At 36.7% G+C, this 14819-nt stretch overlaps 2 protein-coding genes across 3 annotated transcripts in view; both read right to left on the reverse strand.

Moving 5' to 3' along the window:
- LOC139142439 (BMP-binding endothelial regulator protein-like) overlaps positions 1-14819 on the reverse strand; it is a 279806-nt gene that overhangs the window by 224597 nt on the left and 40390 nt on the right. The gene's annotated exons all lie outside the window — the stretch shown is intronic.
- The window catches only part of LOC139142428 (S-adenosylmethionine decarboxylase proenzyme-like), a 38423-nt gene that overhangs the window by 16950 nt on the left and 6654 nt on the right, over positions 1-14819 (reverse strand). For both annotated transcript variants that reach the window (XM_070712356.1, XM_070712357.1), the window contains exons 2-6: positions 9624-9710; positions 3384-3507; positions 2375-2449; positions 1621-1648; positions 399-441 (exon numbers count right to left, since the gene is read on the reverse strand). In XM_070712356.1, coding sequence (XP_070568457.1) covers positions 399-441; positions 1621-1648; positions 2375-2449; positions 3384-3507; positions 9624-9710 — 357 coding nt within the window. The remainder of the gene's footprint in view (positions 1-398; positions 442-1620; positions 1649-2374; positions 2450-3383; positions 3508-9623; positions 9711-14819) is intronic.

The following is a 14819-nucleotide window of genomic DNA, read 5'->3' on the forward strand; positions in this document are numbered from 1 at the left end:
CTAAAGCTAATGGATTTATCCCAAATTACGATGGCATATCAATACCAACAAATATAGTCATTGTACAAGGCAGGTTTCATGTGTCATCAAACACACAATCTCTGAGCTGTCATTAAAGTCAGCCATGTATTCATATTATTGAGAATTCCTGGTAACTTTGGATCTGACAAGCCTATGTATGAAAACAAACTCTGGCATCTCATGCTCAATTTTAGTTGATAATTGTATCCATTTATGTACAGAGTGGTAATGAGCACTATTCAACTTTGCAAATAAACTTATTACGATTCATGATCAATGGAGAATATCAGTGGCCTAAAATTGTGCATTACGTTTATTGCCGTGGTAACAGCAAGTTGCTTGCTTATCATATTTTCTTGAGGTAAGAAACTACTCACCAACAGTCGCCATTCATTCTTCCCAAAACGTAGGCAGCTCCATCTGCGAAAGGTATAATAAGCAATGCTGTTATTTCATGGTACACCCTTCCACTGGTGAACTCTCACATGCCCCCATAGCCATGTGGAAAAGTCATATCGAACAATACACAGTGGAGCCATGAAGCTGGTAAACGATGGTAGCACAAGGTTCACCCATCTTACGGCTCAGACAAAACGCAATAGGGGTATTTATCAAGGTGAGGGCACGTTGTTGAGTATCTGTTTGAATCTGAGTTATATAACATGACATGACACTGAACATGCATGTGGTGTTCAGTTCAGTGTCACATAAAGTGTATCTACAATACTCATACAGCAGGTATGAACAATTTCTGAACGTCATAAACTCACTATAAAAACCAATAAACATTTACTATCATTATACTCGTTAAAACCTACAACCCTGAAATCTAATCACAGAACTCATGAAGCTTGTCAAGCTTCAATTATCAATTAATTTGTATTATATTATAGCTTTGTTTATACCATGAATTTTGTGACATATCATACTCTTAGATTATTACTGATGTATCCGATTATCCAGCATTGTGGCTCCAAATGTTTTCTACATCTACAAATTCCCTGGCATTGTCAAAACTATAAAATAATAGCAATAATGTACCCCCTCTTGCTCATAATGGACTTAAGCAAACTTTGCACATATATTTGGCTTTTCCTCATACCGATACGTTATGTCATGCAAAGTTTGGTTTCATCCTTAATGGACTGGGAGGGGTGGATTATTGCTCAAATATTGTTATTTTATGATTCAATAATGCAGCATAATACTGCCAATTTGGTGTCACACGATGAAAAAACAAAATATGTACATGTAACTTTTAAAGCTGCAATAGCCTTCCCTTCGATAAGTACCGTACTTGTATTCTTTTCTGGAGACACTACAGAATTCAGCCATATAAAAATATCCCATCGGAATTTTGTGGGAAAAGTTCCGAAGGGAAGCTAACGGGACTGCTCTTGGATATTTGAAGAAGTCAGCTATCATTTGGATGAAAGACTTGTATGTCTCCAACTGTCTTATAATGTTGGAAACTGTAAGTCTATAAAGGTAACCACAATTCTGTAAGGTTGTGCCTATATTGTACATACATGACTGCGGTAACAGTTACAATGCTTATATATGATGAGTCAAAACAATAAATATCACTTGTTTACTTACTGGGAAATATCTTGTCCAAAACGCTCACCTACAAAACGGAGAAAAAATACGTATCACAGCATTTGCAAATATCTAGATTTCACAAATTGTGTGCTTTATTGGGTTACAAGCTCAGTTGTTTGCGGAGGGCCCAATATTTTGCCCTACGAATCTTACACAACATTTTTACGTGAACAGTACCATGACTGTCTGCCAATTTAAATTTACAAAAACACTGGAGGATTTGCGAGTGTCTGCCCTATGAATCCAGGTACCTTATACTGTACAAATATTTTGATGACATATCCAGCGATTCACGATGACTCAGTAAACAAAAATCTATGTACACACTCAAACAGACATGTGTGTACAAAGAAAACCCTCTAACCAAAGAAACGAAAATAGCACTGAACTGTGGCACATATGAGTACCGGCAACTTTTTCCATTGTACAATATACTGGTCATAAAAACTGTACCATTCAAACACTACGCAAGAGAACCTGCTGATAGGCGATGCAAACAACTATTACACAAAAATTGTACTCAAAGTGTTATTACTCATGAACAGGGCACTTTGGCTCAAACACGGTCCAAATTCTTGTAATCGTACATTATATTCACCTGTACACTTATGCTGTATCAATTTTAAAATATCTGTGCATCTTGTTCTATGAAAGTTTTATCTGATGAATTTTCTCTGTGACAGAGAGCAAGGAATTTGCTTCATTTTTGTTGTCATTTTTACACTGAATCAACGATGACAGGAGAACCCACCTCATCTTCAAAGTTCTTGTGCGGACCAACTTGGAGTTCGGGTCTCAGGAAGTTCTTCCGGGAGTAGAATATATCCTGCTCAGAGAAATACAGGAAAAGAATACCAATTCAGAGAGCAAGTACTGAAAATCTCTCAACATCATGCGATCCCTTTCACCAACATTTCCCTTTACATTGGTCCAGCATTCCTATCGGAATCGATGGAGAATGTGGGCCATGTCTGGAGGCAAAAGGGTTGAGATAGCCTCTGCACATGAGAAGAATTAGACAAAGAAGATATGGAGTGTCCTGTTTGGACACTACAGAGCTCAGTTCTGTAAGAGGAGAAATGTGTAATGTAATCTTTTGCGTGAAGACATCGGGTCGTCACAGTATCATACCACCTTTATAACTGTTGAACACATTCTACATTCCCATACATACCATTCCCTCACCTTTGGTACATGTAAATGTGTGTCGTGGTTGACTTCATCAAGACAGAAGTCACACATTAAAGTCAATTCACCGAGTGTTGTCAGGGATTTCAAATCACTATAAGAGTATAAGGGCTGTATAGTAGCATCAGGATCAGTGTGCCTCCTAACTTTTTAAGACTTCAAAACTTTTTTGAGCCACTTTAGCAATATCTTGATGTTTCTTTTGGCCAGTCCTGAGCAGATATATGTCATGTTTCAGACAAAGAGAGCAATTTGGAATGTCAAATTGGCTTAGTAGAGGGCACATTGGGAAGGGATTTTCCACAGGAGCAGATCATGTCCTAAACACTGATCACAGATGCATACTGTGTACAAGGTACACAATTTTTTTTGAGCCGTAGATAACAACAAAATAGCTTGACGGAATCAAATTCCCGAGTTAATTAATTCTCAGACTTGACAAAAATTCTGATGTTTTCCATCCACCATGATATGCAGAATATGTCTCACAATTCACAGACAGCATTTTACGCCTCAAATTCGCAGACAGCATGTGTACACTGTTTAGTGTACATGCTAATGGAGACACCCACCTCAACGTCTTTAAACCCGATCTCCCGGGCAAGTTTAAGGATGTCTTCCATAGCAAACAGTAACGTGGTCTTCCCACATGTCTTCAAGATGAATCGCCTTTCTGATAGAAACATACTGCTTTCACTGCAAAAATATTACAATTTGAGAAGAAAAATATAATTACAGAGACCTGCCCCTTTTTGCTCGCTATATGACATTTGAAAACCAAATGAATCATAAAAACTATTAATTTATTACATTAAGATAATATAATAACTTACAGTGTTCTCCCCAAGGAATTATAAAGTGAGTGGTGGTTGCCACTCTTTAATTTTTGAAACGCTTATTACCATAACACATATTTATTGTTATGCAAATTGGCCACCACTGTACCAGAAAATCCTGGGGAGAACACCAACTTAATTTAATCTTTGATCATCAACATTCAAAAACCTTTACTGGCGTATACCATGAGGTCTGGCATAGCCTATGAGAGCTGCAATTTTCCCACAAAACTTTTAGTGTGCAACATTTTACCAATTTGTGAATTTTTCTGTAATTTTTTGGACAATGTTGGATCAAATAAACATCACATTATATTGGCTTCAGATTTTTACCAAAATTTAGGAAAAAGTTGACTGGTGCATATTTTGATAAAGGCAACAAAAATTGACTTTAGCGCTGACAGGGTTAATCTTAATCCTGCAGACTCAGCAGAATCTGTACTGATTATCAAGATGCTCAGAAGCTGGTTTTGCGTGCTACTGTATTATCCTGAAAAGTCGCAGGAAATTCAGTGATGTCTACTATATCCATACATGTACACGTATCAAGTGAGATCCGGTGATACACACACATACACACCATGAGGTGTTTTTTGAGGCTCAAAATGCTGACTTGAGCACAAGTACATGTAGTAGGATATGAGGCTACTAGCCTTTCACAACTTGTGAGGGTTCATTTTAGAGCTCTTGACCTAAGAAAATATTTTACTCTCTCAGTTTTTCAAAAATTGAAAAATTTTGTATTTCCCCTTCGAGTTCACAAAGAAATTGCTGCAACATTGAACTTCAGTAAATATTCAGTAATTTGTTTCTCTAGGAGCGAATTTTGCATGGTGACTCATATTTCTATTCTAGATTTGGCAGGAAAATAGTTGAAAAATCTCACTAGGGAAAGTTTGAGAAAAAATTTAAGTCTTTAACTTTCAAGGCATATACTACCTTAACACCAGTATTTTGTACAAGGAACAAGTTGCCGATACTCTCATAGTTCAGTGCTATTTTTGTCACTTTGATCGTGTGTTTTTTCTTGTACACATGTTCTATTTTAGACTTTTTGTTTACTGATTCATACTGGTGTATCCTAAAAATGTCTTTGTATGGCAACATGATTCATAATGTAAACACTTACAAATCCCCAAAATCGTTTTGTAAATTTAAACTGACATCCGTGTACAGTCATGGCATTATTGACATACTAAAAAGAATTGTGTAAGATTTTGCGACAAATATTGGGCCCTCCTAAACAATGAATTCTCCTGCAAATCCTTCAAAAAGTTTTGCAGTCCTTTGTTCAGAAAATTAATTATACGTCCATGAACTTCTAAAAATTCCTGTTGCTCAAATTTTAAAAACAAAGTCATCGTTGATGACACAGTCCCCACTGTTAATGGGTCCTTTGATTACATGTCCTCAGAGAGGATAGAGTCCTCTTCATTAATTAGGTCTGTGATAAAAATACTTTGATACAGATGGCGCTCAATGGCCAAGAATGAGTTCCATGGTGATGAAAACATAAAACCAATGTAGGCCACCATCCTAAAGTTCATAAAACTAGGAATTAATCAACAGGATGTTGCAAAACATTTTTGCATACAATCCTAACACTGAACAGATTATCACTGGTACCATATTTCATAAAGTTTGATGCAGTATTTACAACACTATGAGATCAACATCTGTATCAAGTTTCATCACATTTGATGTTGTATTAATTTGTGGCTATATCACCCTAATTAGGAAAGTTCATTACTTATGCAATTACAAATTAATTAAAATGACACTGATAATGTCTTTTTCAATGTTAAGCAATGTGAGCTTAACATCTGTACAAAGTTTCATGAATTTGATGCAGTATTTCTTGACATATCAGCCTACTTACGAAACTTCAATAATTGACATGTTACTGCTACATGACGTGAAACAAAATCGACGAGCATATGTATGAAATAGGTCAATGTCCTTGTACCAACTTTGAATGATACTGGTGGAAATATGTCTGAGTTATGGCTCTGTACATTAGAAACTTGTAACAAAATCACCGCCATGCAGCTATATTTGATCTTACTGCTTAAAAAATCAACACATATATGTATGACATAAGTCAATGTTCATGTACCAACTTTGAATAAGATCAGTTGAGACTTGCCAGAGTTATGGCTCTCGACATGAAACAATCATAACAAAATTGCTACCACGTGGCCATATTGGGCCATCTCGTGAAACCAATCGACATACATATGTGTAAATAAGTCAATGTCCTTGTACCAACTTTGAATAAATTTGCTTGATACATGTCTGAGTTATGGTTCCGGACATGAAAAAATCGGAAAAAATAGGCCACACGGCGGCCATATTGGATTGTATCACAAAACAAATCAATGTGCATATGTATGACATAGGTCAATGTCCTTGTACTAAGTTTGAATAAAATCGGTGAATAAAATCAGTTGAGATGTGCCCAAGTTTTGGCTAAGGACACGAAAAAATTGTAACAAAATGGCTGCCATGCAGCCATATTGGATCATATCATGAAACAAATTGACGTACATATGTATGACATAAGTCAATGTCCTTGTACCAGCTTTGAATAAAATCGGTTGAGATATGCCTGAGTATTATGGCTCTGTACATGAAAAAATCGTAGCAAAATGGCCGCAAGGCAGCCATATTGGATCGTATCACATAACAAATTGACATGGATATGTATGACATTAGTCAATCTCCTTGTACCAACTTTCAATAAAATCGGTTAAAACATGTTTGAGTTATGGCTCTGTACATGAAAAAATTGTAATAGAATGGCCGCCTGGCGGCCATATTGGATCGTATCACATAACAAATCGACGTGCATATCTATGATATTGGTCAATGTCCTTGTACCAACGTTGAATAAAATCGGTTGAAACATGTCTGAGTTATGGCTCTGTACATGAAAAAATCGTAGCAAAATGGCCGCACGGCAGCCATATTGGATCGTATCACAAAACAAATTGACGTGCATATCTATGACATTGGTCAATGTCCTTGTACCAACTTTGAATAAAATAGGTTGAAATGTGTCTGAGTTATGGCTCTGTACATGAAAAAATCGTAATAAAATGGCCGCCTGGCGGCCATATTGGATCGTATCACAAAACAAATCGACGTGCATCTGTGTGACATATGAAGTAATCCTTGTACCAAGTTTGAATGAAATCGCTTGTTGCATCTCTGAGATATCTGCGTGAACGGACGGACGCACACGGACGCACACACGCACGCACGCACGGACGCACACACGCACGGACATGACCAAACCTATAAGTCCCCCCGGACGGTGTCCGTGGGGACTAAAAATGGCTACAATGCAATAAATATTATGTTACAGTACTTTCTATCCTTAGGGATAAACCTTTTAAAATGGAAAAAAACACATGGATACGAAACCCTTGACATTTTTAAACTCAACTCTTCCGGGTAAAAGCAACAACAGAATTCATATATCAAAGAATTTTATGGTCATTTTGTGATTTTGAATGGTGACATTAAAATGTTATGGGAACTGAAAACGTGAAATTGCTGTAGGATGCAAGCTATGTTTGTGGTACACTGCCTGGCTTTGTCAGTACTGTAATGACAGTAGATTGTGTCGGAGTATTACTCTGACGAAATGATGAACAACATCTGTGTTGAATGCCCTGTAACGTTTTAATTTGAGAAGCCAGACATTAAGCGTGGGTCAAATTCACTACGCTAGCCTCCATACATGTAGGCCATGCACAGCAATGATTTCAAGAACATTACAATAAACCAGTTTTAGTCGTAAATATTCAGTTGCAGGCCAGAGCCGTTTTCAGAGCCGTATTCACTGAGAACAGTTTGCAATTTAAGTCAATGCTTACACTGTATGTGAATCTGCATAGCCTGACAAATTAGACTTATTTCCAACAAAGACAAAGCAATGAAAAGAGTACATACTGTAAGATCTCATACACAGAGCATCCTCCTACATACACAGGCAGGTATAGGCAAACCGAGGACTTAACAAAATGTAGGTACATAACTCAATGTTAAATGAAAAGATAAACTGAGACTTCATAGACAACTGGTCAAATCATTATACTAAAGGGCATACATGTATAGCTGTAATTTTAATGATTTTTTCATTATTTTTGTTTTGTATATCAACTTTAAATTCACGTTCTACTCCCTAAAACATGTTGAAACATATAATACTTTGCTTGTCAACATTGCATCTACATGTACATTTATACCGGTACATGTAGAGTGCAATGTACATTACATTTGAATCCAAGTCCTGATCAGAATTTACTTGTCAATAATAACTATGCAGTGTTCTCCCTGAATAAGGTAACAGGGGCGTGGCGCCCTCTTGTAAATTCCGAGCGCCCCCTTGCCAGAAATGAAAAAGATTGATTTTTTGAAAAATAAAACAATAAAACGTACGGGGAAAAAAGTTGAGTGATTTACAAGCAAAATGCGAGCGTGAGCGTCGATCCTGCAGACTGCAAACGTAATTCTCATCGATCTTGCAAATCTCGCGAGTTTGTGATGTCATCCGAGATCATAAGCCCATGTGCAACTCATCGAAGGCAGCCATATTTGCATGGCTCAGTCCGTAACGTTACGTTAGCCACGGTCCCTCCATAGGGACCGTGCATTAGGTAACCGACTTAGCTGAGTAAACATGGCAAGGAGCTTGAGGGTAACCAAGGACAGCAGAGTACACTGAAGTTTTTATAGGAGGTTAGAATTTCGTTTGTGTATTCCTTCCAAAAGCAAAACAACCTAATTTTAGGCTCGGTCGGACTTGTATCAGGATGAGAACACGTGAGTGTTATGGTGATAATTTTGCCATCGATGAATAAATGTATGTCTCTAGACTCGCTATGTTTTCGTTTGTAATAAAAGTTATGGAACACTGTTTCAGATCTCTTTTCCTTTGAGTTTTTTGTACGAAAAAAATCTGAATGATGCTCCCCAAACCTGAGTGTTATGGTGATAATTTTGACATCGATGAATAAATGTATGTCTCTCGCTACGTTTTCGTTTTCAAAAAATGAAATCTTCATAATTGAAATCAGTGAACTGTAATAAAAGTTATGGTACACTGTCTCAGATCTCCTTTCCTTTGAGTTTTTTATACGAAAAAAATCTGAAAAAAATACTCCCCAAGTGCCACCAAATAACACCATTTTAATCGCTGTTTTTCAAAAGCTCCAACGGCAGGAGGGGGGGGGCCACCCCCTCCTGACCTCCCCCCGCGACCGCTGACGCGGTCGCTTGTGGTGCTCCGCACCACGTCTTCGCCCTCTTCTCAAAAAATCCTGGGGAGACACTGCAATGCACTCTACACAAGCACAGGCTGACTTGGCAAGCTGAATGCTGTAAATCTCTGGGACTACAACAAGAAACTCGTATTTGACATCAATACAAAAAACTGAAAAAATTATATAAAGTTACAGCTTACTGGCCCTGTAACGCAAGGCATTGCAAGTACATGTATAGTACAAATCTGGGGAGTTGAGATTGGACAACTAAAAGTGTTGCCAATGTAGCACTACAGATGTGTGCTTATCTGTGAACTCCCTCAACTCATCCTTTGGAAGAAAAGAGCTGTGTTGTGTATATAGTATTTGTGTATTGTATGTGTAGTATTTGTGTATTGTATGTGTAGTATTTCTGTATTGTATGTGTAGTATTACTGACATGATGCAATGGCCCAGGAAATGTAAAATATCATGGGTAACCAATCATGCGAGTCTTTACATGTGCACCATTACATCACTATGGCCAGTGAAGCTGAATGCCAGTCTGGGGAAAGGAACAAGTGATGTGATTGGTCCTAAAGCTCTTCAAAAGGCCAGTGCATGATACACACACATACAGTGCATACACTACTGCAGTCACTGCTTCAGATTCAGAGTTTAGTAGCAACCGGAATATCAAAATAGGTTGTTAGATCTGAACACGAACCTCAATACATACGCCAGCTGGTCTTCCGTCTGTGTCTCGCTTACGATTTCACATTTTATTTTGTCGAGTAACTTCACCAGTTTTTCCCTGCAGAGTGTAAAACAGATCAGATAATATCAGAAAGTCTGTAACAAGATTGCCAACATTATTACAGTCACATAACATCACTGTGGTTTTGTTTTGCAGTTGATGTGTAAATTATCTCTGTCCCACATCATAAGACATCCAGTAACGTACATGTACCACAGACCCAAGGATTTACAGGAAGTTAAAATACATGGCCATACTATTCTGATGGTCTGGAAATGTTACAGTACATAAAGATACCTGACATATGTACATGTACCTATGTATCTCTAATTTTTTCAAAAAAAGCCTCATATGACACATGACATGACCATGAACTGGTCATACTGCATCATCAATTTTCCATCGGCAAACTAATCATTTAATTCCACATAAAGGTTGCATGAACATGCAGGTCTTCACCACAGCCAATGGCAGTGTATTTCACTGTAAATGATGTTTGAGGAATATTGTGCAGCAAACTAACATTTGAGATGCCTTTTGTTTTTAAAAGGTTATTGTCATTTTTCTTTGGGAATTTCATTCTTCGTTGGAATAGCTCTTTCTTAATATCAGTAATCAACCGTAGTCACATGTTTGTTCTGTCGTTTGAGTGTTTGACTGTTAAGAACTGTGACACTGGGTTATATTGACAATGACCTTTACCCTTTTAAGATTTTTAATGTTTTAACTTTGAGTCTCATTATATCAATTACCAAAGTAACGTACACTGGGAGTGTGTAAGCGTCTGAGGGGAATCTGTAACCTTGGTTACGATTGTAAGTCATGTGATAAAATATAGGTCTGCTTTGTGTTGCTGAATGTGATGATACATGTGCAATTTCCTTGAATGATAGCATCCTCACCCACAATGCATTGCAATGTTTTACTGATTTTCACTGCTTGAAGACAGAACATGTACTTTGGTATGGATGCACTGTTAAGGATTATTATCAGTTTTTACCACCAAGAAAAATTCCAAGAAAATGTGAATGGTCTTTTTACATGACTGTCATTACAGCGATCCAGTTAATGAATGACCAATAGATGTATGTTCCTATTGTGTGGCCTGAGTGTATACGGAGAACCAAGGAGAGTCTAGTTGTTCATATCAATATCACTGATATTATCAGACTATAATTAGCCATGTCAAACACCCAAAAAATGTTCTGCCGAGTGAAGTTCACATAAAAGTCTCAACTTTAAAGGCATATTTCTCCTAAATAAATGATGTTTTCTTTCACTCATGATACTTCATTTTGATTGTCATAAACTTCTTTCATTTGTAGAGAAATAAAATCGAAAAAATAAACTATAAAAAGTTATAAAAACTTGAAAATTGGGTTTTTGTTCTCTGCACGGATCGCCAGAAAAGGGAGATTTTGCGACCCCTATATTAAATGGAACATTCCACTGAAAAGTATGGGCCGATTTCAATGTATGACCCCTTGTTGGAAACGTCAGATAATTTTCTAATGCGTCAGAGCCCCGATGTTGCTATATTCACATGTTGTCATCGTTTGAAATTGAAAGAAGAACATTGATCGAAAATCTTGACCTCAAGACAGCGAATTTTGTATGAGCGCTTATCTGATGATAAAATTTCGTGCATATTTTGTAAGATTCGAAGGTTTCATGAAATTTTGTTGAGCGGTTTCGATGAAAATTGATCGACAAGTACGTTGAGCGCGATCGGGAGGTAGCGTGAGTGCCACTATCGACATTTCCGCTGCAAAAATTTTAGCCCACGGGCCTTTGTTTGCCGTGTTGGCTATTCAGCCACTGGCATGGCCGACATTGTGACTTGAGTGAGGCCAGTGTGTACGCTATCGCGTACTGCGTAGACAGTTTGGATGAGTGTATATTCGCGTAAAAACAAAATATTTACTCATATCTTTGGAAAGTTTGAAACCACTGCGATTCAGAATTTACTTCAGAAGATGCTTTGGGACTGGTAAATTTTCGTAAACTGAACAAAATGTTACTTTCTTTAATGTTAACAAATGCAAACAAAATTTAGTGGCAGAATGCATACATCGCACACCATGAATGGTTTTTATGGGCTAGTCTGGCACCAATGATTGTAGTTACCCATTTAGCTGACATATTGCTAATTACAGAAACTTACAATGAATAAATCTTTTTGAAATGTAATAATTTGCATAAATTAGCATACCTGAAAGGCTGAGCAGGGAAACTACATAGGATATGGTCAGACATCATTTTGAATGATTTCATTGAATTCAGCATGTTTGAAAACCTACAAATTGAAAATTCTATGTCTCTATTTGGAAGAATAATCGAGATATTTAATTTTTGCATATTTAATTAGGGGACTTAGTTTTTCTGTGAACGCACTGTTTTTACGGTCGGTGAAATTAGATAATATTCAAATTTTGACCGCATATAATTTGTAGTTGAATAAGTGTTTTCAGAGTGAATGGCCACAATTGGTTTCAAAAGGAATATTGCAACAGATTTTAAGCTTTCATCAAAGTTGTTGATGTATTATTTCTGATATATTGACATCAAAACTTCATTAAAATTAAAAACGTCAAAAACTTTTAATGAACGGCAGAAAAAAATATGAAAATTTATCACTTTAAAAATCTGTATCTCCGGAACTACTCGTCCAATCTTGATCATTCAAGGCTTGTTTTGTTCCCCTCAGTGAGATCTTTAGATTGAAGTACATTCCAATTCTCTACTCCCAATATTTAAAATTGGCCTGACATGGCTACTATAATCGACATGATTACGATTACCGCTACCAGTGTCGGAATACAAAATCCCCAGGGAAGATCGTCTGGAAGAACTCTGTGTGTAAACTAGCTTTCCTACTGGATAGACTATCATTGTCATAGCAACAGGACAGACTTTAGACTGCAACCCTAGAAACAGCCATTGTACGACTACAGACTACATGTATGTATATGAATGTCAGATACTAAGTTAATGGACCCTATGACAACAGCCATTGTATAATCACCTTCAACTTTAGTATAGTGGATGAACTTTAATTGTGCACCTGGAAATTGTTTCAAGTAACAATACTACCAATTTAATCATTGTAGACTAGTGTTTTATTTTTCTAGTTTCTTTATTATTATCATTAGTTGTAGTGAAATAAACCTCAATATAAACTGCAACGCAAATTGTATGATAGTCATACTTTCCTTTGTTTGTTGTTTGGATAATATGAACCAGGTTCGGGGTTAGTTGGCAGGCTAATTTAAAAGACAGTCAAACCACCCAGGTACATGTATGTGTGATGAAAATAAAGAAGCAGGAGCTATCATTTGCAGTCTCTTTGCTACAGATCAGCCACAGCTGTTCCTTATACAAAGGTCTGTGATTTGTAAAGAGGCTTATTAACTTATTAGCATACATGTACATGTATATTTCTTAGAGAAACAAGCAGTGGCGCTGTAATTGCTTTATTAACCCTCTGAGAGCTTCAATTTTCCCCCACTTAAATTTCAGTCTAACATTTTAAGTGTCATGAATTTTTCTGTAATTTTTTGATAATGGACCGAATGGACACAACCTTTCAATGGCAAAATTTTTTGACCAAAATTTTAGGAAAAATCTGAAAAAAATTCTCTAGATCTGAAAAAAGTTGCTGGCTATGTTACATTCTATAAAGACAACTAAAGTTGACTTTTCACAATTTGTATACAAGCGACCTAGCGGCCGATATAGCTCCGCTGTGTTTATGTAGAGAATAACTATTTTTGACACATGTTGATGAAGAAGGTGGAAATCTTTGATAGCTCAATGCAGTGGCCAGAAAAAAGTAGCTAAAATAGCTGCAAAAATACACAATCGAAGATTTCATCATACTCTGAATATATCACATCGGAATCATCCCTAAGAACATGTCTACCAAAGCTATCTCATGAGTAATTTTTTGGAGAATAAAATTTTCTGACCAAAAATGGCAACAATTGCCCCCAAAATAAAATTTGCAGATTTCATCATAATTTCAAAAGATCAAATTTAGTTCATCTACAGAAACCTGTATACCAAATTTCAAAGCTGTGAGAGCAGTTATGTTATGCTATGTTATATCAATTTAATATTATATAGGGCTCAGCCCTTGGTGTCGCGCCAGGGGTTAAGATTTGGCAATGTTATTTGTATTGATTCATGATAAACTGTAATTGTTACTTCATAAACGTTTATATGACAACTATGCCCAGTTTCCCTCTGATGAAAGCGGTTCACGTACGTACACGACGTCAAACCCTGCAGCAGGGCAGGTATAGATTTTCTGTAGCGTGTAAAAATTTTGGACAAAAATTGGCAATTTTTACAATGATAACAGCCTATTGCGATAAACAAGGGACGTATTATGCAATCATTATCATTGCAATGGTAACCGCACTGCCCAACTTCCACTTGCAAGCTGAAAACTATAGCGTTCCGTCTATAAACTGGCAATTTTTGAATCTAATTATTGACACAGGGGGCGCTCTTCTATAATTCAATCCCAGCATTCTTTGCGTATGCCCCCGTTCATATGCACGACAGTTTTCTCCCTTTATCTATATTAACGATATTTTGTATCAGCGACAAGGTGCATAATAACATTTACTGGCTAATAAAAGAGGTATATTTTATAAAAGGCATGTTATATAATAGTAATTTGTTTCGTTTTTGTTTATTTACGAGTACTCAAAAAAAAAACATGGCGGCGCCCATGAAAGAAGGGTACACTTCCGGTTACTGCATAGTATATTATGAATAAGCGCATGCGTAGTCAGTAAGCCGCTGGCGCGACTATTAAAGTGTCATGTGTGGTCTTAAACAGCTTGGTTGCCTCACCCAGCCCCAAGGGCTTACAAGACACGAAAACAGTATATTTTGAGAAACACATTTTTTAACCAAAAATGGAAAAAATTGACCCAAAAATTCAAAATTGCAGATTTCATCATAATTTCAATAAATATTATTAAGTTCATCTATAGAAACCTGCATACCAAATTTCAAAGCTATCATGAGTAGTTTTGGAAATACACATTTTTTGACCAAATATGGCAAAAATTGCCCCAAAAATACAAAAGTACAGATTTCATCAGAAATTCTATATATATATTATTTAGCTCATCTGTAGAAACCTGTATACCA

Source organism: Ptychodera flava, chromosome 10, assembly GCF_041260155.1.
Source record: "Ptychodera flava strain L36383 chromosome 10, AS_Pfla_20210202, whole genome shotgun sequence".
Classification (NCBI taxonomy): domain Eukaryota; kingdom Metazoa; phylum Hemichordata; class Enteropneusta; family Ptychoderidae; genus Ptychodera; species Ptychodera flava.